Source organism: Arachis stenosperma, chromosome 8 (assembly GCF_014773155.1).
Source record: "Arachis stenosperma cultivar V10309 chromosome 8, arast.V10309.gnm1.PFL2, whole genome shotgun sequence".
Classification (NCBI taxonomy): Eukaryota; Viridiplantae; Streptophyta; class Magnoliopsida; order Fabales; family Fabaceae; genus Arachis; species Arachis stenosperma.
The window spans coordinates 5890523-5915284 of NC_080384.1; the positions used below are offsets into that span (position 1 = coordinate 5890523).

The 24762-nt window shown below is 36.3% G+C and overlaps 3 protein-coding genes across 4 annotated transcripts; 2 read left to right on the forward strand and 1 right to left on the reverse strand.

Moving 5' to 3' along the window:
• Nucleotides 1–234: 234 nt before the first annotated feature.
• LOC130946027 (protein S-acyltransferase 21) lies at nucleotides 235–4665 on the forward strand. Its single transcript, XM_057874708.1, has 10 exons — nucleotides 235–469; nucleotides 887–1000; nucleotides 1127–1247; nucleotides 1600–1787; nucleotides 1904–1972; nucleotides 2151–2222; nucleotides 2350–2478; nucleotides 2808–2888; nucleotides 2958–3164; nucleotides 3477–4665. Exons 1-10 carry the CDS (start codon nucleotides 425–427, stop codon nucleotides 4404–4406), a joined length of 1956 nt encoding a protein of 651 aa, XP_057730691.1. The 5' UTR covers nucleotides 235–424; the 3' UTR covers nucleotides 4407–4665.
• Nucleotides 4666–5650: 985 nt separating this feature from the next.
• LOC130944826 (protein FAR1-RELATED SEQUENCE 5-like) lies at nucleotides 5651–11514 on the forward strand. Of its 2 annotated transcripts, XM_057873374.1 has the most exons (5): nucleotides 5651–6113; nucleotides 6946–7113; nucleotides 8074–10338; nucleotides 10492–10656; nucleotides 10752–11514. In XM_057873374.1, exon 3 carries the CDS (start codon nucleotides 8086–8088, stop codon nucleotides 9535–9537), a length of 1452 nt encoding a protein of 483 aa, XP_057729357.1. In that variant the 5' UTR covers nucleotides 5651–6113; nucleotides 6946–7113; nucleotides 8074–8085; the 3' UTR covers nucleotides 9538–10338; nucleotides 10492–10656; nucleotides 10752–11514. The 2 variants fall into 2 exon arrangements, with proteins under 2 accessions (XP_057729357.1, XP_057729356.1); XM_057873373.1 differs by having other exon boundaries at nucleotides 8074–10656.
• Nucleotides 11515–23792: 12278 nt separating this feature from the next.
• On the reverse strand, nucleotides 23793–24762 carry LOC130945281 (vegetative cell wall protein gp1-like). Its single transcript, XM_057874013.1, has 2 exons — nucleotides 24408–24762; nucleotides 23793–24193 (listed from the first exon to the last, which is right to left on the reverse strand). The coding sequence occupies exons 1-2, from the start codon at nucleotides 24760–24762 to the stop codon at nucleotides 23793–23795; spliced, it is 756 nt and encodes a 251-aa protein (XP_057729996.1).

Sequence of the window (24762 nt, forward strand, 5' to 3'; positions counted from 1 at the left end):
TATATTAAAATTAAAATTTTTTATTATTATATATTTAAAATATGTTGTTAGAAATTTAGAATACAAGTTGGATAAATTCTTTATTATATAGTTAAATTAATAAGTCACCAAAAAGAAATAGTTAAATTAATAATTATTTAGTCACCAAAAAAAATTAATAATTAATTGAGGAGAGTAAGAGAGAGTGGCCTTGCTTACTGTTAAAGTGTTAATTATTACTAATTAACTGAAGAAGAGTGTTCGAATTTGACTTAAGGAACCCTAGCCATAGAATCTGCAGAATCAAAGTTCAAACTTCTTTCTCTTTCGCAAATCGGTCTCCGCTTTCCACCACATTCCATAGCATAGATGCTGTTTCTACTTCTCATTTCGTAGACCGCACCAGAGAGAGAGAGAGAGATTTCTTCTTTGGTCACTCTCAGTCATGGCTCGCCGTCATGGTTGGGAGCTTCCTTTTCACACTTTCCAGGTACTCACACTTTCACTCTTTTAATCATTTCCTAATTGATTGCTCCTAATCTCTGTTTTTCTGTGGAATCTCATACGTGCTTCTCCCCTCTGCTCTATCATTGTTTTTCTTTTCCCATCATTTTCTGTGCCACGCTGTTACTGTTTTTTTCAACTGCACACAAACCATCATGTACAAATATCACTTCCATTTTTTCCGATTTCCCCCCAAAAAAGTAGGAAAAGAAAGATGCATTTATCGCTAATTTCCCTTACGTTCTAAGTTGTGGATTTACTGTTATCGTAATACTCTCATTCAACATTCACATGAATTGAAGAGTATGATAATGTGTGTGAGTTGTGACTGGATCTGTGGAAAGTAGTGGGATTGACAAATGGTATTCTCATAACACTTTTTTCTTGCAACATTTGTAAACAGGTGGTGGCTATAACGGTTTTTTTCCTGTTATCCATCGCATTCTATGCCTTCTTTGCCCCTTTTCTCGGAAAGGATATTTATGAATACGTGGCCTTTGGTGTTTATTCCGCACTGGTAAGGATTATTCGAATTCTTTCCTGCGCTCTTTCTATCCTCCTTGTGGTTTTGTGTACAAAATTCATACTAAATTATTAGATTCAATATTCCTTCATTGATTTTTACCTATATTTTGAATTTCAGGCTCTCTCTGTATTCCTTCTTTATGTTCGATGCACTGCCATTGACCCTGCTGATTTGGGAGTTCTGCTTGATTCTGACAAGACATCGAAGAACCAATCAAAAGCCGATGAAGAATTGGCAGGTTGGGTTTGGAATGCTGCCGTTGTCTGTTGATAACTTGATATGACTCTCATGCTTAACGGACTGAAATTAATATACAGTAGTGAATTAGTGATAGTGTTGACTAGGCTGTTTACTGGGTCATACAAAAACCATGAAGCGGTTACTGCATGTTTTTTCCTATGCTTTTGGTACCATTTTGGTGCCACTCTTTCTGGTGGTTTAATCTTTTCCTATTTACACAGTCATTATGTTTATTGCCTCCTCCTGTCATATGATGTCTTGTTTTTTACTTTCTTAGTTGATTTGGCAGTGGTATTTGTTGATATTGAGACATAAGACAATCTTATAGTGTATCATGGTATATATCACAGAAACTGGCAAGACAGGATTAAAAGGTGAAGGAACGTCTGGTCAGCATAATTCAAGTTGGTGCTCCAAAATTGGATGTTTCTTCTGTAGTTTCCTTGTCAGAGAAGATTGTCGCAGTAATGAAGATAATAATCTACAGCAACAATCTGGAGAAGAGGAAGCTTTGTTCTGTACTTTGTGCAATGCTGAGGCAAGAATTCTTACTGGAATAGCATATTTGATATTATTCATTGTATATCTCATAAACACTTTCCTCAATGTGCAAAAATTATGATGTTTTTACATTTTAGAAGTACTATTTTGCAGGTTCGGAAGTTCAGTAAGCATTGTAGAAGCTGTGACAAATGTGTTGATGGATTTGATCACCATTGTCGGGTACTTTTCCCATTTTAATGCTACTTGAAGTCATTTTCTGGGTAATTTAGATACTCATTCTTGTAGTGTCATATCTGTATGTTGTATTAAGAAAATTTTGATGATATATGAGCTCACTTTTCCACTTGTTAACACCCCTTTCTGATTCATCATCATATTCTTTTGTTGTTTTGTTCAGTGGTTGAACAATTGTGTTGGACGGAAGAACTATGTCACCTTTGTGTGCCTTATGGCAGTAAGCCTAGTTTGGGTAAGTTGACTGAAAGAGGGTATCCTAAATGAAGCTTTTGGTGCCCACCCACACTTTGTTGTGTGTTGCATAATACAAACCTTCCTGATTATATTTTTGTTTTACTCTGTGTTCACACGTGCCACAGCTTATAGTTGAATGTGGAGTTGGGATTGCTGTGCTTGTCCGATGCTTTGTTGATAAGCGGGACACAGAAAATCAAATAGCAGAAAAACTTGGAGCTGGATTCTCTCGAGTCCCATTTGCTATTATAGTGGTATGCTCACCCTGGTTTTGTGCTCCATTTCACAGTAGATAGTAGCATATTAGTTTATCTCAAATAATTTCTTCTGCTGTTCTTTGGAAGTCTGTTGAATATTTATCACCACTTGGTTTTTTGCTGGAAATTGTTCAGCGTACCCTTTAATCACTCATTGGTTGTCAACGTCTTTAACTAGTTGAGTGGTTAAGTTAACTGTCCCTAACTTGAAAATTTTTAACAAAGAATACCTTTCTTGTACTTTTTCACTATAAAAAGATGTAAATTGCTAAAATATTAAAGGCATATATTGCCCATTGTTTTACTAAATTTCAAACCTTTAACAGGCCATCTGCACAGCAGTTTCTTTCCTGGCAACCTTACCTTTGGGAGAATTGTTCTTTTTTCATATGATCCTCATACGAAAGGTAAAGTCATGAACTTCATCCCTTTCTGACATATAGATATGATTTCTTAGCTGCCGTTTCCTTTTACAGGGTATTACAACATATGAGTATGTTGTTGCCATGAGAACTCTAAGTGAGCCTCCGGGTCCTTCAGTAGATGCTGGTGAACAGCATAGTCTACCATCATCTCCTACCAGTTCAGCTGTCACGGCAGTAAGTGGAAGAAGTTCTGTTGGAATGAGTTTGCAATACAAGGGTGCTTGGTGTACACCTCCGAGAATATTCATGGATCACCCGGTATGGCTATCTTTGTATTATAACCTGAATCATATTCATACGTCATGGACATAGTCACCTATTTTGGAACATTACATATAGATATTTACAATAAGATTTAAAGTACGAAGTGAATAGAGAGATTATGTATGACTATTTCCATGATTAGCAAGTAATTAAGAACTGTTAGACTATAACAGTTAAGACAGGAGATGTGTGCTGTAAAGAGGCACACCCAATAAGATATGTTTTGTATATTGCATGCTTTGTTTCCTCCTAAAAGTTATTTTCTTTTGTTGAATGCTGATTATCTGTCTGGTCTTGGATAAGCAGGATGAAATCATACCACATTTGGAGCCAGGAAGGCTGCCGTCCACAGTTGATCCGGATGCAATACAGCCACCTGACAAGGGGAAAAAACCAAATCATCGTGCTGTGCGAATAAGTGCATGGAAACTTGCAAAACTGGATTCTAATGAGGCAGCTAAGGCAGCTGCGAAAGCTCGAGCATCATCATCAGTGCTTCGCCCAATTAATGCTCGGTCTAATCCATATGATGCAGATAATTTATCCAGCAGCAATGTGAGTGGAAGAAGCAGCCCAATTAGCAATCAAGGATTTCATAATAAATATGATGCAGCTGGCACATCAAGGTTATCACCTTACAAGGGCTCATATCCTCCAAGTCAAGCAAGCAAAGAAGATTTAGATTCATGTCAGCACAGTATGAGTAACTTTAGCAGTCCTCAAGTTTCCAACTTAACCCCTTCACCAATGCAGATTCCAACTTTGAGCAGAGACCATTTCAACCCAATGTATCAGCAACCATCAGGGAATCAGTCTCCTTTATCAGCCAGAGAAAGCGAAGGGAATGTAAATCCAGTTCGTGATAACAATGGACGCCTACCAATGAGAGGTAACAACATAGCTGTTTCCGAGAACAGAAGATCATCAGTATTTTGGGACCAAGAAGCTGGGCGCTTCGTCTCGTCCTCATCTGGTGGTCATGGCAGTTCTCAAGTTTCCGGAACAGAGTTATTGTACAGTGGTCGTTCTATATTTTTTGGCAGTCCTGTTGTGAATGAACAGGCAACTACGGGAGCAAGAAGTAGCAGCTCAGCAGCTGGTATTCAAGATAGAGATGCTGCATTGAGGGAATTTCAGCAAGGTCGATCACATAGAGGTGGCCAGCTTCCTGTGTTTGTTCCCGGTTATTCGCAATCGCAATCACAATCACAATCGCAGCAAAACAAGTTCTCATAGACTACGTTCTATTTGTGACGGCAATTTTTTCCTTATCTTTAGTGTCTTTAATTTCGAATAGAATTCCCAAGCCAAAACATATATTATCTTGCACGTTAAAGATCCTTGTTGCGACTGTTGTGGTTTGATGCATTTGCCATTCCATCTGTACAGGCTAATGGAAAATGGATCATAACCTTTCACTGTACTAACATATTGACCACTGGGCACTGTCATCGCATTTGAAATTTTAATTTGAACATTGATATTTGATTCTGCCCTTGCTACTTCGTATCTGTAAACAAGTAGATATGTCAATGTAAACACTGAAAGTTTTATGTGAAACCAATTATTGATTATTATACTCACGTGGAAATCATCTAAAATGTCTTTGAATTATTTATTTACTGAGAAAAATATATTTAATTTATGATAGCGATAAAAATAAATATTTAAAAATATGCCAAAAGTATCCAAATATAAAGGAAGGTCAATAGGTCATGACCGATAACCGAATCATTAACATGATACGGGAGACAGCCACATAAGCATTGCCTGCCACTTCTGCCGTGTTTGCTAAGATGAATTTTTTTAAGTTTGAATATTTTGACGTATTTTTAAATATTTTGAAAATATATTTGTTGATAGTATAAATCGAGAATATTTTTGTGAATGATTATATAATTTAGGGACTTTTTTTTGTTTATTTTTATACTCAGACACTCAGTTATAAGGAAAATGTTTTTGCCACTATTTAGAGAGATCATTCCTAAAAATTAAGTTTTTACAATTTAAAAATGGATTTTGCTAGTGTGTAGATTGGCAGAATATTCTATATGTATAGAATACTACTTGTCAAACGGAGAAGTGTGCACATAAGGCTAGGGGCAGAAGCTGTCGGGCAAAGGGACCCACACCTGCATTGGAGTTCATGCTTGAAGGAGACAAAGTCTGTGTTTTTGCAGTTAGTTTGGTTAGATTAGAGTTGGTGTTTAGCTGATAATTAAAAAGTGATTATATTAATTATTACCTGGATTTATGGTTGGACTTTTTTGGGCTTATAATTGTGGACATGGACTATTTAATAATGCAATTTTTGGCTGTGGTATTTTCCTTTAATACAGCCCAGATACAAAAACACTTTATGAATGGCTTTACGTTTGAAAACCCCTTCAATGGAGCGTGGTTTTTGGCCTGTTTATGAAAAAAAAAAGTCTAAATCACCTACCCGAAGCCCAGACAACCCCCCACCAAAAATCCAACATTCCCACTCATCTCCTCTCCGCTCTCTATCAAAAAATCAGATTGAAAGAACATAAGGAAACCCTAGCGGACCAGCTGCCGCAGCAACCGCGACCACTGCAGCCGCCGCACCAACCGCAACCACTGCAGCCGCCGCTCCCACCGCCACCACCGCAGCCCCACAGCCCCGCGGAACCGACAGACACTGGAGCTCCTCTCCTCAGCTCGCACGTGCTTTCTCTCCATTCGCCGGTGTTGCGCCGCCAAAGCTCCGTCGCCATCGCAGGAGCTGTATCGCCGTGGTAGGAGCCTCGGTCACCGTCCTAGGTAGCTGTGTCGCGGCTGGAGAAAGCTCCGTTAATGTCGCGTGGAAGCTCTGTGGCCGTCGCCGTCTCCCCTGTTCAAGCGCTCTGTCTCTCTGTTCGCCGGTGTGGCCGTGTCCTTCGTCGTCGCCGTCACTCCCCTCCTCGTAGCCGCCGGGAAGCAGTAAGCACTTTGACTCTCTGAGTGTTGGTCCCAATCTTCATATTTGCACATCACCACACTCGAAAGCAGACTGATTTAAGACAAGTATAATTACATTTGGCATCAAAATTTTCATTATTTCTGAAATTGTGAATGAGTACATTGTCTCTTATTTTATGAAAGTGGAATAATCCGGTTAATTGATGATTTATGATTATAGAATGATTTTCTAAAATGATGATGATGTTGTTACTGATATGTTCTTGGCTGCTTGTTGATTTTCGGATGATTACTGATTGGTGATGATCAGTGGCCTAGTTTAATTCTGAATTGGGGTTGGATATAGTTGAGTTACTGGATTTAATTTTGAGTTGCTGAGTTAATATTGTTTATTTTGTTGATGTTTGTTTATTCTGAAATGCTGAGTTTCTGAAATGAGGATGATGTTGCTAATTTTCTGATGATTACTAATTAGTGATAATTAGTTCCTGTGGGTAGTTGAATTTTGTTATTAGTTTTTGGGTGTAGAACATTAGGTGCAATTTTGAATTTAGTAGGTTAGAAATGATCAAATTTAAAAATTTAGAAATTATATATTAAATTGTTAATTAATATTTAACTAAACAGGTTGAACTCCGGTTGAATCCTGGTCGAATTAATAAATTAGTGAACCAATTACTTTTCCGGTTCATTGACTGGTTTGGTTCTCGCAACCTTGAAAAAAAAAATGAACTAGCATAGGAAACCTTGTCAGAAAAAAAAATTTGCATAACTATTGTTTATACATGAAATTATTCCTGTTAGGAAAATTGAAAGAAAATAAGTGTTTGCAATTCTTGTTGCCGTCGCGTAGGGTTCGTGGATAGGAGGTGTTCTCCTTTAGTCGTCAACGTCTACGCAGCCGGGCTATCCTCACCGTCGCGATCTTCTGTACTCGCCCTTCTTGTCGTCGTGGTCACATCTGTTCCGTTTATCACCTCTGCGCGTACGAGTCTGCTTGGTGTCCGGGCTCCATTCCCTGGTAAGGACCGAAGTACGACTTCTTCAGTTGCAATTTGTTGTTGTTAATTTTTCAGATCTTTGTTGTATATGTTCGGACCTCTTACTTAACTTTATGGATTAGTTTAATTTATTGTCTGTATGTTGAATTCAAACTGGGATTCGTTTTGGTGCTTAGTATATAGGTATTTGAAGGTCAAAGTTTGTTAATTCGATGAAGTATGCCCTTTTGTTAATTGAAAGTTTTGATTTCTTGGCATGCGTGTCTTGTTTGTTTGTTTAACTCTTCGAGTAATTTTGTTGAGAATTTTAAGATTTGATTTTTTCCCAAAATAAAGGAATTGGACAGGAATGGTGCCTGATTTAGCATCCCGTGTAAAAAAATGTGTTTCCATCAGGTTGTGAAAATATGTTAATTGGATCAACCAATTCCCAGTGAGTCTTATATGTTCTGATTGCTTAGCAGGTGCTTGTTGTTTCTTTTTTTAACCCTTCTAGTAATGTCTTGAAAATTGTAAGATTGAATTTTGTTTTTGCTAGCATAAGTTAACTTGGCTCGGAATGATTGGTGCTTCGGCGCACAGGTTAGAAAATATGTATGCATCAGGTTGTCAACATATATTTTAATGGGTTAGACTAGCCTCCTTTAATTCCTGAATGTTCTTATCGCTTAGCAAGTGGGTCTTCCTTGTTTATCTCACCCGTCCAGTTATTGCTTCAAAATTGTAAGATTGATTTTTTTCGACTAAATTAATTGGCTCTGAATGAATGCTGTTTTAGGGTCCCAAGATAGGAAATGTGTATGCATCAGGGTGTGAACATATATTAGTCGGGGTCACCTAGCCCCTTTTGAGTCATGAATGTGTTGATTGTTTATCAAGCTGTTCTTGTTAGATTATACTACGATTCAAGTAATTTTTAGCGCAAATATTTAAGGTTCTATTTTTTTTCCAACTGAATTAATTGGCTGGATTTCCAATAGGTAGGGTTGAGGATGGAGGGCAGGAATGGTTTGTTTGGTGGTTGCGAGGAATTTGGGAATGCTAGTGGATCAATTTGCAAAAATGATAGCGCAGAGAATGGTTGTGACAGTGAAGCTCGTCAACCCAGTTTGGATGATGATGCATCAGATTATGGAGACGTTATAAGTCTCACGGCAGATGATATATGTAACAAGGTCTTTCGGAGCGAGAAACGTGCTTATGATTTCTTCGCAAAACTTGGAAAGTTTGTTGGGTTTGGGGTCCGAAAGGGTGACTACGGGAAAGATGAGGAGGGGAATTTGATAAGGCAGAGATTCTTTTGCAACAAGGCCGGTTTAAGGGACCAGAAGCATTACAACCGGGTGGATAGAAAAAGATCACATCGTCCAGAAACGCGCACGAATTGCAAGGCAATACTGTCAGTGTATCTTGATAGGGTTTCTTGCACTTGGAAGGTTAGGAAGGTGAACATGGAACATAATCACCCACTCACGCCCAGGATAATGGTACACATGATTCCAGGATTTCGCCGTATGTCAGATTCTGCCAAGGCACACATAGATAGGATGCAGAGGTACGGCTTACCAACCTCAAAGATACTGGGGTACATGGCAGGAATTTCTGGGGGGTATTCTCTCCTTGGATTCACCAAAAAGGATGCTTACACTTACATCGATAAGAGCAAACGCAACAAGATTACGGATGGTGACACTAATGCGGCCGTCATATACCTTGAGGGAAAGGCCACAGCCGATCCGATGTCGATGGCAAGGTACAACCTCACCGATGATGGTATGTTGGCGAACCTCTTCTGGGCTGATGGAGCAAGTAGAATAGATTACCAATATTTTGGTGATGTCCTTGCTTTCGACTCCACCTATAAGAAAAACAAATATAAGAGGCCGTTGGTCATATTCTTCAGCACGAATAACCATAAACAAACAACAATCTTTGGCTTTGGTCTTGTTTTGGATGAGCGCATACCTTCTTACACGTGGATGCTCGAGAGCCTGGTTGAAGTAATGTGTGGCAAGACACCGTCCGTAGTTGTTACAGATGGAGATGATGCAATGATTGCAGCTGTGCGGAAAGTTTTTCCACGAGCAACTCATAGGCTGTGTGCGTGGCACCTACAAAGAAATGTAACCTCGAACTCAAACGAGGAAGTGTTTCGGAATGTGTTTGCAAAGTGGTTATATGCTGACATGGAAATTGCTGACTTTGAGGCTGAGTGGGCTCAGGCAGTGATAGACTTTGAATTGAGTGACAAGTTATGGGCTTCGCAGATGTACGAGAAGCGAGAGATGTGGGCTAACGCATATCTGCGGAACAAGTTTTGTGCTGGCTTTTGGACGACATCTAGGTGCGAGGGAATCAACGCTAATGTAAAAAAATTCCTCACTTCTAGGCATAGCATTCTAGAACTTGTTCAAAATCTTGAGTTGCTTGTTCGGGAGTACTGAAACAACGAGCTTCTTGCACAGTTTAATACGTTATATAGCATGCCGGTCATCACAAGTTGTTTGGATTCCATTGAAAGATCTGCTGCCAACGTGTATACTCGAGCTGTATTCAACGAGGTTAAAAAAGAGATGGATTGGGTGGGCACAGTCAATTTTGTTAGTCAAAAGAGGGTCTCCACAACAATTTTGTATATCACAGAAGACTATGGTAAACCGGGAAGACGAGTTATGACGCCATTTGAGAATAATGTGGTTAAGTTAGAATGTCGTTGTGGGTTCTGGGAACGAGTGGGGTACCCTTGTAGGCACATGTTTTTCTTTATGAAGCACGAGCATTTGAAAGCTATTCCCGATCGCTTGATAATTAAAAGATGGAGATAAGATGCCAAGGACATCGGACAGTATGTTGATGACATCGAAGAGGAATCCGAGAGGGGCTTTTTGCTGAGGCATGGTGCCCTTCATGCAGCTTCTCAATGGATGCTTTTTGTTGGTGCAAAGAAGCAAGAGCTGTTTAGAGTTGCTTTGAATGGGATTAGAAACGTATGCAGGGACCTGGAAATTGGGAATGCTAAAGCTGCAAATGGTGCTTCGAAGAGGGTTGAAGTCGGCATTAGGGTCCCAGTGGTTGTTAGAACGAAAGGAGCGTCGTCTTCAAAGAAGTTAAAGTCGAAGAAAAGAAGGTGTACTAGTTGTAGAAAAACAGGGCACACTAAGCGGAGGTGTACAGTTACCAGGAGGACCTGTAATGAAACAGATGCCACGAAAGGTGCTGATCTATCCAACACAGACCGTGCGGAGGTATTCTCTATACATAATCAGTTGAAATGGATTACTATTTTTATTTTGTAAAAAAAAATTTAAAATTGTATCTATGTTTCCCATTAATGAATTGTGCACCCATGATGAGTTTATTGTGTATTTACTGTTTCATATTATGTTAAATATGTCGAGGCGGAGTGCACGAAAGGAGTAACACGAGCGGGTGTTAATGCTGATGTCTTAGAGAAACATCAGAGTGGTGATAAAAAAAGCAATGGTGATCTGATAGTTTGCACAGCTCAAAGCCAGAACATGCATTCCTTAGGCGATCAGAATGAACCTGACTGGGAAACAAAGGTGCGTAAATCTTGCCTAGCTAATACATGTTGTGTGTTTAGTTGGAATGGAAGTTTACCGTATTGGTATTATCGTGACAATTTTTTTCATCCTAGGTCATGGATATCTTGAGGACGCTGAATCCAGGAACGGAAGCCAAGTCTTGAACAAAAGGCGGAGGGGTGTGATTGTTTTTTAATTTTTTTATTTTTTTTTGGACGGAGTGTAATTGCTATATGAAGTGTTATGGTTTTTTTTGTTTGTTTTTAACAATACTAGCATTGTTGACTGTGGATGCCTATGTGTAAATGGCGGTCTAATGGAGATGATAATCCTTGCCAATCCTTTTAACATAAAAAAAATGACGAGAAATCATTTAAGTCAATCTGTGAGCATTTAGCAACAATTGGGTTTCGGATATTTTATTTCACTTAGATTGTCAAAAATGTAAAGGCTGATTAAATGGTGCCAAAAGGCCCAATTCATAGTTATTCATTGTTATCACTAGGTCCTGTGTTCCATTAAAAGGCCCAATTCATAGTTATCACTAGGTCCTGTGATCCGCTAAAAGGCCAATTCATAATAATCATCAGGTCCAGCAACATACGATAGGGAATGCCAGATGTTCACAACATAGGGAAGGGTAGAAGTACAAACCTGAGTAGTTACTAGAAGTAAAATAATTGCTAGAAAATTTATGCTACAAACGGAAACGAAGAATAGAGTTTGATACTCAACGGAGAGTTGAATACTTTTTTTTGAGAGGCCAAAATAAAAGAGGTATTGTCGTTGGAAGTAATTTGCAAAAATTTCCTCCATTAAATGTAGAGATCGAAATTGCAGAATCTGATGGCCTCATCCCTCTTATCGTGTACGTCGATAAGGTGACACAAACAAACGGTGATTTTTTTTCTCTAGTTATCTTGAAAACGAGATCACGCATATGTTGATGTGATATATAATAAGGTAATATAAAGTGTTAGCATATGATGCTTAATACGTGATAAGATCTTGCATGTCCTATTAGAGTTCTGCATGCAAACAAGTGTGAACTACGATCCAATGCTTGCAATAATACGAGTCAGAAAACAACCAAAATGGCAAGCTCCAAGGACGGGTGTTTTCGGGTCGCATTACTAGGGCCTAGGATAACATGTCATCCACGACGTCCACTTCAAGTACATACATTTTCAAAAAAAACTATAACTAAGTGATGCTCAGATTGATGCTTATATGGTAGGGCTTTGACTACTGACGCTAATCACCGGTGATGCCTTTGTGGATTTTTTTTTTGTTGCCATCTGGGGCTTTCGGGCAGAACCCCTCACCGCATTATCCCAGTATTCAACCGCTCTTTGACAAATTTTGGACCTTATTGGGTTGGCCCTTGACATGACCAAATCCATCGCTAGCTGCATCCGGTGGGTGTCATTTACAATCTGCGAAGAATAATCAGTTCGGTAAATGAGTTGAAGGGGTTCTTACATAAGTAATGCAAAGGCACTCATAAATTTATAATGGCCTGGTACCTCAAGATCATACGAAGTCCACAACTCAGACAGTTGCATCCATTGTGTAACCCAGACCCCGCAGTCTAGTCTGATCAACGATAGTACGAATAAATGCAACAAATTAAGGATATCAATTTCATTTAAAACGGTAAATTTTATAAGATGCAGAGGAGATGGTGTGCTCACGAATTTGGTCGCTGTTGGCTGGTCATGGGCTCTCGGACCTCAAACTCTGACCGTTCTGGACATTTGCTCTCCTTCTTCCTATAAAATTTCCTATCCTTGAGTAGCCTTAGCAGGAAAAATGCCTGCATGGAAATTTGTGATTCACAAACACAACGCTGATAAGCACGGTATGGAAAACATACATATATGCTTAATGAAAAAGGAAAAACAAAATAATTACGTATTTAAGCACCCAAGAAATGGAAACAGTGTTCGGAATTAGATTTTCACCTATAGATATTTCATAATGTAACCCTAAGCCTTGAAAATATTATTCAATATTTCAAACAAAGCAGAGTACTGAATTCTACGTAAAAGTTAAAATATATTCTAGTCGTATACCAAAAAGTTTTATAACAAAAAATACTTGTGTAACTGACGCCATTATTATACTTTATATTCATATCTTGAATTAATTTCAGTGATATATACATGTTAGACCGCTTCCAACTTTGCAAATAACTATGGTTACCTATAATCAGATGAGTACGTAAGTTTAATTTAAAATGCTTAAACATAAAATAATGAAGGCAATGTACAGATCATTAAATAAAGTTACACCACACATACGTTTGCTAACTTTAAACACAACTATGTGGAGTTACCAAGTTGGCAACTACATACCACGTACTCCATTTGATCCATTCTGCCTTCACGCGCGTCGATTTCTTTGGCAGAGTCCAAATATATAAGAGCTTTTTCGCGCAAATCCATAACCATAAGGTACCAGTGTTGATCCTTGTTTAAGGGAATGTAAATCTGGGATGAAAGAAAATGACATTTTGATCAATTAAGTCCTGAGTTGCGTTTTTTTTCCTTAAAATGAACAACGTTAAATGTCTAACCTTTGCCGTCTCGTCAACATATTTCATGTATTTCTGACGAATAAAGGCCAGAGTTTCCTTGTAATAAGTTGAAGGGTTCAAAGCTATTTGCTACATCAACAGAATAAGGATTATGCCTGACCTCATGTAACATGTACGCACAGGAAGTGTTTATCATTTAATGGGTACCAATGGACACTTACAGCAAACGTGGTCGGAAGCCACCATACGGAGTCATGACGCTCATCGTTAAGCATGGTTGCTACGAGGTTTGTAACCTAAGCGTGTATAAAAAAAATTGCTGAAGTCGAATACCATTTGCTGGCCAGAATAACACTTATGAAGCCGTTAAAAAACCGTTGAATGCTCATTACAAATAGCATGTTATAAGACACCACTTACATCGTCCACAACCTCCTGACGGGGGCGCAACGACCAGAATGCATGTCTAGGTCCATGGCAGTGTTCACCAGAATACAAAATCTCGCTGAAAAAGGTCGAAAAATTTGTTAGGAGTATCTCCACAATCGTGAAATGATGAACACGGCTAGAAACGTACGTGTGCACCATGGTTTAAAAGTTAATTATGACGACGTACCCCTGTTCCAGGTCTCTGGCGAAAATGTAGGCTGCCATGGCTAGTTTCATTGCGATAAATTTCATCCCTTTCGGTGGTCTGAAATCTACATCCAAAAACTATTGACGGAGAAAACTATGGTGTAAGACTCCAAGGATCGCAAACTGTGCAGAAAATCGAAAGATGATACAAATACCTTAGGCATATCATCTGATGATAACAGCCCATCCTTCTTAATCTCAAACAGCAACGGTGTAACATCCCCGGGATTCTCCCCTAGCACTTCTGTCCCATGCTCGTCGTCGCTGCTGTGAAAGTCTATCCTTCTCTGCACAACAAAGTAGAATACCTACCATAATTCCCACTGTGAAAGGGAGGATTGTAGAATATGGATAAATACATGAAGGAAAAACTACCTTCAGTGGATGATTTGAGTCCGCGACCCCTCTCGACCCCAACTTTTTTTTTTACTGGGACCTTGTAGTCATACCCTTGTTTGGGACGTCAGCCTCTTTCTTTCCAGGCCAATCTGCCTCGTACGGTTCAATCCCAGGTTGGGAATACTGCTTCCTGCGCCGGTCTGCATATTCCTCCCATAAAATCTCTAGTAACTTTCCGTGGGTCGTGATACAGTCGGAGAGCGTCTTTAATGTACGGGCTTGGGAAGATTGCAATGCTCGTGTGGTGCTCACATTTTCCATGAGATGCTGTGCAAAAAATACCACCATACCAGTCAGTATGGTTTGAAACAGAAAACAACATAACACAATCTAACCGTCGCCAAAAATGGATAACTACAACTGACCCGTCGAAGTTTGTTGAAAACAACAACCAACGGATCTTCGCCTGGTATAAACTCTTCTGCCGTCAGTTCTGGAATGTCACTGAAACAAACATATATTAGATTTTAACCCGACAATGAACCAACGATGCAAGGGGGTGTTGCGGAAAAAAAGTTTCCATACCATATACCGTCGGCGCAAGGGTCTGCTGCAGTGGGGTGATTTGCATCATCCTTCTTCTCTGATTCCGTTAAACCTTCCATTCTGTTGACTTCCACTGCTAGAGTTCTCTTTTGTCACAAACTGAAGATAGTTTATACATGCGACTATGCGAGGACGAGGTTTGATAGATAACTTAATCCAAGTCGCGTACAAATAATCGGACTGTCTCTATCCGAAAGGCCTAAATAAACAATTGGCCCATCCACCCTCCAGATCATCTTTTAAAAAGCCTTATTTTAGTAGACTACAATAGGTTGGAAGCACAAATTTGGCTGAATGCTTTTGACTGGGAGATTAAAACCACTACCAACGCATTATCAATCATGAAAAATAAGGACCCGTGAGTTGCCTTGCAGGTGCTACTCATGATTGACGGCGTAAGCATGCTTGAGATGACAATTACGACGTAACTATAACAATTTGAATCACATTTTCTTCTAATTTACGAAACAATTGATGCCCTACCCCAGTATGAATATTTTGGTTATTACCGCCTCATGATAATATTTTCCTTTTTTTTTAATATTACCCCAATTTGTTTGAACATGATCATACTTTAATTTACCGGTAAGCATAGGATAGTTGTATATAATTTACTTTAAACATAGTAAATTGTTGCAGAATTTTAAACCTTTAGCTATGCTTCATCATATCTCAAGTATACCAATATCCATTTCTATACAAAGTTTATCTACCTATAATGTAGGATTAAAATATTTTGGGGTCATGATTATTCAATATAGAAATGCTTAGTCATAGTAGAGTCTATACTAAAATTTAGGACTAAACCTCCCTTATAGAGCGTTAACATATTGATCCTGCATAAACCGAAAGAATAAAATATCTAACGTAAAATGGCATAACACATGCACAACTAATCCAAATTAAGTACAATTGTGGAATTAACTAACGTCATCGTTCGTTCTTGTTAAAGTACAGAAACTTAATTTTTCAAGAATAACACGAAGAAGCCCATGCACGGACTATAGTAATGTGAGACGAAGCAAACTTTAAGGAACCCAAACAAACTTGTTAATACTGCATGAAAGTGATTTCCATGCGCTCCCACACTAAAAATACCTTCCATGCAAAGATGATACCACTACATATTCACCATGTAACTTGCTTATGAAGAACCGAACCCCTAATATAAGAAATCACGTACCACTAGCCATCGAAAATTTCTTTAAACCTTGAGAGTTGGATTACCAGTTCTGCATTTTTCTCCTCCAACACACGAACACGCTCCCTCAAGCCAGCCACCGTCTCAGCATTAGAAGATTCATGTGGATCTTGCATGCGGACCTTGACTCTATAGTTGTAATCATGTATCTTATACCCAGTTGCGCCTAACAGCCGTTCCAACATGAGGAACGCCACTTCTTGCCTGGCACTTCTCTCATCTGCATATGCAGGACCATACACCACAAGGTCTAACCCTCTGCCATTTTCTGGGAGCACTACCGTATAGCGGAACATTAACCCCCCACCCTTGGAATCGGATGGTTGTGGGACATATATAGGACTCCCAATATGCAAATGGGCGCATATCCTTAGCAGCATCAATTCCATATCCTCCACGTGGATGAACATACTACCATTCGTCCCCATGTTGGATTGGCCACCTACATCCATAATAACGGAGATAAATACCTAACAAATAGAAAACGCGGAAAGAAAAGAACTTAATCCATGAAAAGTAATGAAAACCAAAACTGCCACATCAGTCGCCCCCACCGTCGAACTTCTCAGTTGATGCAGTGGTAACCCTACGAAGCAAATGGGGCAAATCCATGTCGTACACAGTCTGGATTTTTTCAAGCGATGGCAGGTCCTGATGAAGCATGATTCCCGCCGCCCTTAGCCAAGACTGTGCCTCCTCCAACGTCCGGAAGCCCTTGTACTCATTGCTTCTAAAACCAACCACTTGTTGCTCACACTCCTTCCAAGTGGTGTATATCCCTGGGGATTTACCCTTCCTAACGGCGTAGTAAGGGTATCGTCCACTCTGCATCCCCTAACTACCACTTTAGTAAAACTTTACAACCTTTAGAAGGTGGTGGGAAATCCGTGCGATTATGAAAACAACGACCATCCTCCATATATAGTCCAACCCCCTCACGTGAACACACTTCCCTCCCCTATTCACGTTGTCTTTTTGACTGGTCTCGACCTAACTATGACAATTCTCCCTCAAAAAAGTTTCATGCATTTATTTGTTTCTCTATCCAAAAAAGCCTAAAGAAGTACTAATACCGACAAAATTCCTATAATTAAAACCCTAAATCCCTACTGTGCCAACGCATTTCCGTTATATATTAATTGGCAGTGGATCGGATATACCAAAGATCAATTAAAATTATCTACGAAAAACAAATATTTAACTATGATAGAAAGGCCTCTAATTTCGTTACTTACATTAAAAGTGATGTTTACAGAAATATATTGTTTAATTACACTAGAAATTGTGTTTCGTCAAATATATTCTTTACGGGATTTACCAACCTGTGTAGAGCATATGTAATAATTCTTAATTTATTAATCAAACCCACACTAATTATTAATTTCATTGTGTAATTACAATTATTTTTAACGGATATTACATTCTTTTCGTTTTTTCAAGACAAATACCTGAAAGCTACAACGCATGCCCTACAAAATCCCATTCAAAATTAAAGTTCTTTAACCCATTATTATTACTACCACATGATATTACCTTAACACCAAGTGAAATTTTTTCAGCGAGGGATAATATCACCTACTATCACCTACTATATCTCTTTGTATAATCAAATCAATCGTGGAAGGCTGCATTGATGTGTGACAGATTCTCATTGATATACTCTTCATCCCATTAGATAAATTATTTGCTCAATGAAACAACATCAACAAATTGAACTTAGTCACATAGTTTAGTTAGGGTAACCAAACTAGAATTTGAATCCTTTTTTGAAATTTTTTATATATATATATATATATATATATATATATATATATATATATATATATATATATATATATATATATATAACCATAAAAATGATCGTAACTAAAATATCTTCGCAGCCAGCCATGGTAAGAAATAACACACTTTCACAAACTACGAAGCTTTGGAATAAATATATATAAATAAAATTTAACACATGTCAACTTGGATCTAACAAAGCAAACACATTTTTTATTGTTGGTAATTTAAATTTAAAACATAATAATTTACTTTCAATAATTACTATTCGTATTTAAGTAAAACTTCAATTTAAATAAAGTCTCTATTGATTACAAATTTTTTTCCTAAATTCGGTAAATGGCACAGGTCTTGCAAAGTCTCAGTAATAGCATCAGAAAAAAATGTAATTTATTAATTTATATTAACAGTAAGAAAAATAAAATTTATGCGATTTTTATAATTCAATATACTCATGTACTCAATATTTAGGTCAAAATTTGTGTTTTTGTGCTTCACAGGATAAATAAATTATAATATCAAAGAGCAAAGATAAAAAAAGGCATGAAAATTAATTTTGATTATAATTGATTTTGATAAAATAAATTTTATTTGGATAATATTAATTAAAATGATTTATAGATAAATAAATAATTAAACTCCAAAAAAATATAATATTAATTTAAATTTTGTTTTTAGTATATTTAATTTTTTAGTATTTTTTATAGTATTATATTTTAGTATATTATAATTTTCTCCTATTATAATAAAAATTAATATTTATTTATGAACTTAAAAATAACATATAAAAATTGATAATTTTTTAAGTATACCCTTGTAGTAAAAATTAATATTTATATACTAACTTAAAATATATATATATATATATATATATATATATATATATATATATATATATTAACATATTTTGGTACTTTTATGTACTCTTAACACTTTAAAAATTTAGTAATCTTTTTAAATATTTTTAATAATTTTATGTTTATTATTTTTTTAAGTTCTAAATTTTTACAAGTTATATTATTATTATTATTATTATTATTATTATTATTATTATTTTATTTAATTTATCATTTCTAATAAGATCAACAATATATATTGTAAAAAATCGGAATAGCAACCACTGCACAAAAATTATAATGATTTTTTCATACTCCTTTCAGTATTTTTTATTTTAAGAAAGTTATGAAAAAAACCAATAAATGACTAGCAACAAATCTTAAGGCAAAAGTTGTAATTGCTTGCTTCTAGTGAACGGATGTTTCGGATACAAAATTCCATCCGAATCATAGAAAAAAAATTGTCAGATATCAAAAAATAACGTTTAAAGGACTTAAATACACTTTTAGCTTCTCCAACATGTTGCGCGAACACACCCTATATCGATCATTATATTTAACCTTACTTTATGTTTATATAACTATAAAAATGAATTGATAAATTAGTTTCTCAACTTTTATCTTAATTAATTTTTTAACCGCATGTTGCCTTCGTAAAAATTTTATGTTACTCTTAATATTATTAACATGGAAAAGACGTCAGTACACACTTAAAAGTAATGTAGATATCTAATCAATATAAAAAAAATAAAAATACAACGACCTAATTGAAAATTTGGAGATTCAGTAAAAACTAACAGAATAATTAAACTTACAAAAAAATATTTTAACAAACTCAAATTATGTAGAATTAATTTATCGAAATTATTAAATATTACTTGAATTATGATTTATTTATCGTCAATATCGGTAAATTAATAGCTACTATCGCCGCTATTAATTTTTATTATTATTAATATTATTTTTATTACTATTATTATTCAGTAAATAAAACAGAAGATAAAGAATTATATAGTTAAGGATTTGTGAGACTTATAGCATGAATTATTGTAATAAAAAAATAGAAAAATAGGTAAGTTACATTCTCATAACGACAATCAATAGAAACATCATAAGTTTGGATATCTAGAATTTGTGCAAATTCAATCTATCCTATTGTTAGATAAGTTTCATCCTTTGCTATCCGTTCAACACGGCAAGGTATAGAATTGCTACACCGAGAAACTAAACTGTTCCTTATTTCCCTTAATGGCATTACATTGATGCAAAAGAAAGTCGCTAACTTCTGAAAAAAATTACAATGTCTTATAAAATTATTTTAATACCGAAAGACTTTAACATAAGAAAATTTAAAGATATTGCCAATCATTGATATTTCATGTCCCAGTTTGACACGAATTTAGAAAAACAGAACTTAAATTGAGGAATTTCATTCTCATTATATAATCCACTTCGAATATCTCCGAGTAGACGTACAAATCACAGAAGGCATGGAACTTGAAATTGGCCAACAAAGCTCCGTGGATACAAATCCTCAATTAAAAATCTAGAACCTGTCAACGAAACTAATTTTATCCACCTGCTTGATCACGATATGTGAGTAGATTCAACCATCATTCGGTAAAATAGAGTTTGCTGCTTCTTTTTTGGATGCTGACATCCATGTAGTTGGAACCCAAATTAGTAAACCCTCCTCTATGAGCTATTTCATGGATGTGATACATTGTAAACAATTACGGCAAGAGATAATCGCACTGGAACATTAGACGAAAAGAATAAGTTGGAGTAAAAACAATCATTAAATATTACATTAAATATTGATTTTATATAATTATAATAAAAAAATTTGTTAAAATTAAAATAAATATGCATTAACTATTAAATACTAACTATAAAATTGTAATATAATTATAATAAACATTTTTTTAAAAAATAAATTTATTTACATAAATATAAATTGGCTATTAATAACTGTGCCATCGTCAGATATTTATCATATTATTATTATTATTATTATTATTATTAAAAATATATTCGATTCATAATTGATAATTAGTTAAATAATCTATTAAACATTGATTTTATATAACTATGATAAAGATATTTTCTTAAATTAGTATAATTATGCATTACTACTAAAATGTTAATTATAAGCTTATTGTAGTAAAGATATTTTTATAAAATAAACTTAGAACAGAAGATAGTACATTCAGTTTGGCGAAAAAATGAATTCATAAAGACCCGATAATTAACTTCCATTAACTGGAGAAAAAACTCAGTTTCAATATATTAAAGTAGATTCTTTTCATGCTTCTCACAAAAATATTTTCCAAATCATTCGCATAAATGCTCTTCACCAATATTTCAAAACAAATTTATAATTTATCACTTAATAAATAATAATGAATCACCTAACTTCTTTATCTTTACTGCATAACATATTTCTTTAAAAGATCCTCTTAATACTAATTATAAATTTCAAAATGTTGATAATTACATTACAAACACTTATTTTCTTTCAATTTTCTCTAACAGTAATAATTTAAAGTATAAACAATATTTACACCAAATGTTTCTATTTTTTTTTTCCCGACAAAGTATCTCATGCTGGTTCATTTTTTATCCCGTTCCAAATTTTTTTTTGGCTTTATCTGACCGTCATTCCTCAATCATTACAATTTACAACAAAAAAAAAGTACTTCAATGTTAGCTATCTTAAATCAACTACAAAAGCCCTCTTTTTAAAAAATCATTCATAAAGTGTTTTTGTATCTGGGCTGTATTAAAGGAAAATACCACAGCCAAAAATTGCATTATTAAATAGTCCGCGTCCACAATTATAAGTCCAAAAAAGCCCAACCATAAATCCAGGTAATAATTAATATAATCACTTTTTAATTATCAGCTAAACACCAACTCTAATCTAACCAAACTAACTGCAAAAATACAGACTTTGTCTCCTTCAAGCACGAACTCCAATGCAGGTGTGGGTCTCTTTGCCCGACAACTTCTGCCCCTAGCCTTGTGTGCACACTTCTCCGTTTGACAAGTGGTATTCTATACATATAGAATATTCTGCCAATCTACACACTAGCAAAGCCCTTTAAAAATTTATAAATGAGTTGCATTTGATTCTTATAAAGACTTACGGAATAATTGATTCTCCTCCACCCCTCCGGTCCTTTCTTGTTAGGGATGTGCTATGGTGAGGAAGCAATTTTTTTCCTCACCTATTGAACGTACGTGGACAAACGTATAAACGAACGCGTGTGGTGTGTGTTGTGATGGAGGAAGACAAAATCTGCAAACTGTCAAATCTGTGTTATTTGTTGATCGAAAAGGATTAATCAAATAAAATTGATTAATGGTTAATGTTGTTACTTAAAATTGTGGGCTTCTTTTATTGGACCTAGAATATTTTTGTTAATTGGTTGGTCTTTAGCTGATTGTTACTGGTTTTGACTATGAAAATGTGATAATTTATTTGTTTTATATGAAAGTTAAGTTTGGAAAAAAAAATAACTGAATGTAAATTAAAAATATGGATTTAGTTTGATAAAAAAATTTTCACATAGAACAATGTAGGAAATGTTATTAAAATTAAAAATTAAATAGATTGAATTTAAATTAATAATTTGATGGGATTCAATTTGATAAAAATAAACGTACTGATATTATTTTTATCGTATAATTAATTATGTTCATTTGTAAATAATTATTTTTTTATTTTGGAAATAATTATTTTTTGTAATATACATAAGAAAAAAAATCAAATCTTTTATCTTTATAGTAATACAAATATGAAATTTTTATTATGTTAATATGACGTTCATACATTAAGTTTAAAAATTATTTGCTTAGGTGTTGTCACTAGAAATATTTAAAATTTTATTTATAAATTATAAATTATTATTTTCTTAGATTGTCACTTTTTGAATTTCTAAATATGCTTATTAGGTTATTAGATATTTAGTTTTTAATATGATTAAACTAAGAGTAAAGGACATTTTCGTCCCTGACATTTTTTTTTGCGGACATTTTCGTCCTCAAGCAATGGAAAATACATTAAAGCCCCTGACCGTTGAAAAACGTGGACATTTGTGTCCCTCCATTGATTTACTCCGTTTTCACTCAATGGAAAAGGCTGAGGTGGCACAGTTGGCGTTGAGGTGGCACGTAACGGAGGCCACGTGGCATTGGGGCAAAAAGTTATAGGACATATAAGTCCCTGGAGACGAAAACAACGCCGTTTCGTCTCCTCCCCCAATCTTTGAAATTCGTCTTCCCTCACCCCTGGTCTGCACAGTGACGGCGCAGTGGGTGTAGTGGGGAGTTGTGGCAGAAAGGAAATTCCTCCTTCCATGGCATCTGAAGGGGTATCATCCAGCTGGAGAAGAGGGGGAGGTCCGGTGGCCTCGAGCTCGCATCCTAAGGAGAAAGACAGCAAACATGGCGTCTCACCAAAGTGCTTCTGTGGAGAAAACGCAGTCCTTTTCATGTCGAAGACCCGAAGCAATCCGGATAGATTGTTTTTGGGCTGTCCCTTTTACAAGGTATGAAAACGAAATGTGATGCACGTTTGGTTGAAGATTTGTTAGGGTTACTAATTTTTAGGGTTTGAATTATGTGGGTTGATTTGCTGCAGGCAAGACAACCGTATTGCAAATTTTTTGTGTGGCTTGATGAGCACGTTGCTGGACTTGGATTGACAGCAACAAAGTATATGGGAGAGAAGAAATCTGTAGATGTAGAAGATTATCACAGGCAGCAGGACATGAAAATGAGGATAAGTTGCTTGGAGAAGAGGATATTAGCTCTAGAGATGAAAAGAAAGCCAATAAGATGGTGTATCTGTGTCATTGTCATTGTGTTGATTTTTGTTGTTCTAAGTTGTAAGAGTTGACAAATGAATCAAAAAGTGTATAATATTGTTGCAGCAATTATAGGTGAATTCAGTGTTATTTATATGATTGATGATTGTATTGCCCTGTACTTGTTGTGTAAGATGTGGAGGAAATTAAAATTGATTCCCTAATACATTACATACCATTGCATTAGTCATCCAAAAAAGTTGTTTAGTTAACATCCATGTTTATCTGACCCACAAAGGGTGTTCAAAAAGTATGGGACAAAAACCTAAATTGTTTGTACAACTTGTCAACAACCATTACATAGACAAAAAGTTATCACAAAAAACACCTAATGACAGTAGTCTTCATTCTTTCGAGTCCTTTGTTTTTGGAGAATTTGGCAAACTTTGGGGTCGAGCTTTTTGATTTGGAGCTGCAGATGGGATGGTTGGTGGAGTTGGCTGTTGTGTAGTAGTGTTGATTGTGGATGCAGCGACTGGAGCCAACGGCCTGAAGATCTTCTGCTTTGGTCTGAACCTGGACTGTTGTGGGCGAGATGTGTCATTGGCTTTCACTGGAGGTTTAAATCGACGGCCTATAGTTGGGGCTGGTGGCCTGGTTTGAGTAGTTGTTGGCCCTGGAGGTGAAATGATAAGTGTCGATCTTGTCACCCTTGTTGGAGCTTGTGGCATAGGTGGATTGCTTGTGGCAGGTGATTCCACAACAGTGGGGTTTGGGGAGCTGACTGGTTGGCTGCTGGATGCATCTTCCAAATATGTATGTAAGATGTGAACAGAGTAGTATTAGGAAGACAGATTAGTCCCTAAGCTTAGTAGTACTAATACAGAATAGTCCCTAGGCATATCAGTAATCAGACATGGTAGTCCTTAACTATTTCTATACTAAGACAGATTAATCCCTAACCTTAGTAGTACTAATACTAAGACAAAGTAATCATTATAGGGTTCTTACCTCTGAACCTGGAGCAGATTGTGACAGTGGAAGCACAATCAGTGCCTGAGAGGCAGTAGCTGATTTCTTGCTAGGGCGCCTTGTCTTCGGCTTCCAGTTTGGGTTGGAAGGGGCTCCTTTACATGTTTTGTAGTTGTGACCCTTCTCACCACACTTGCTGCAGGATACAACGAATGACCTTTTCAGTTTTCCTTCTTGCATGAGTGGCTCAGCCGGATCCTTTTGCCTATTCTGAACCTTTGGCCGTCCAATTGGCCTTTTGATAATAGGTGGGTCTGGCTTCGAGAACTCAGTTCCAACCCAAAATTCTGGACTTGGAACAGGCTTAATACAGTGTGCATATGTCCTCCTAATGGACTCCAT

What these genes read in the sequence shown, in the direction of transcription:
- LOC130944826 (XM_057873373.1), top strand. Translation starts at nt 8,086, where the DNA reads ATGGAGGGCAGGAATGGTTTGTTTGGTGGTTGCGAGGAATTTGGGAAT.
- LOC130946027 (XM_057874708.1), top strand. Translation starts at nt 425, where the DNA reads ATGGCTCGCCGTCATGGTTGGGAGCTTCCTTTTCACACTTTCCAG. An exon ending in TTGGTGTTTATTCCGCACTG is followed by an intron (nt 1,001 to 1,126) that starts GTAAGGATTATT and finishes TTTGAATTTCAG; the next exon opens with GCTCTCTCTGTATTCCTTCT. An exon ending in GTACTTTGTGCAATGCTGAG is followed by an intron (nt 1,788 to 1,903) that starts GCAAGAATTCTT and finishes ACTATTTTGCAG; the next exon opens with GTTCGGAAGTTCAGTAAGCA.
- LOC130945281 (XM_057874013.1), bottom strand. Translation starts at nt 24,762, where the DNA reads ATGGAGTCCATTAGGAGGACATATGCACACTGTATTAAGCCTGTTCCA. An exon ending in ACTGTCACAATCTGCTCCAG is followed by an intron (nt 24,194 to 24,407) that starts GTTCAGAGGTAA and finishes CATATTTGGAAG; the next exon opens with ATGCATCCAGCAGCCAACCA.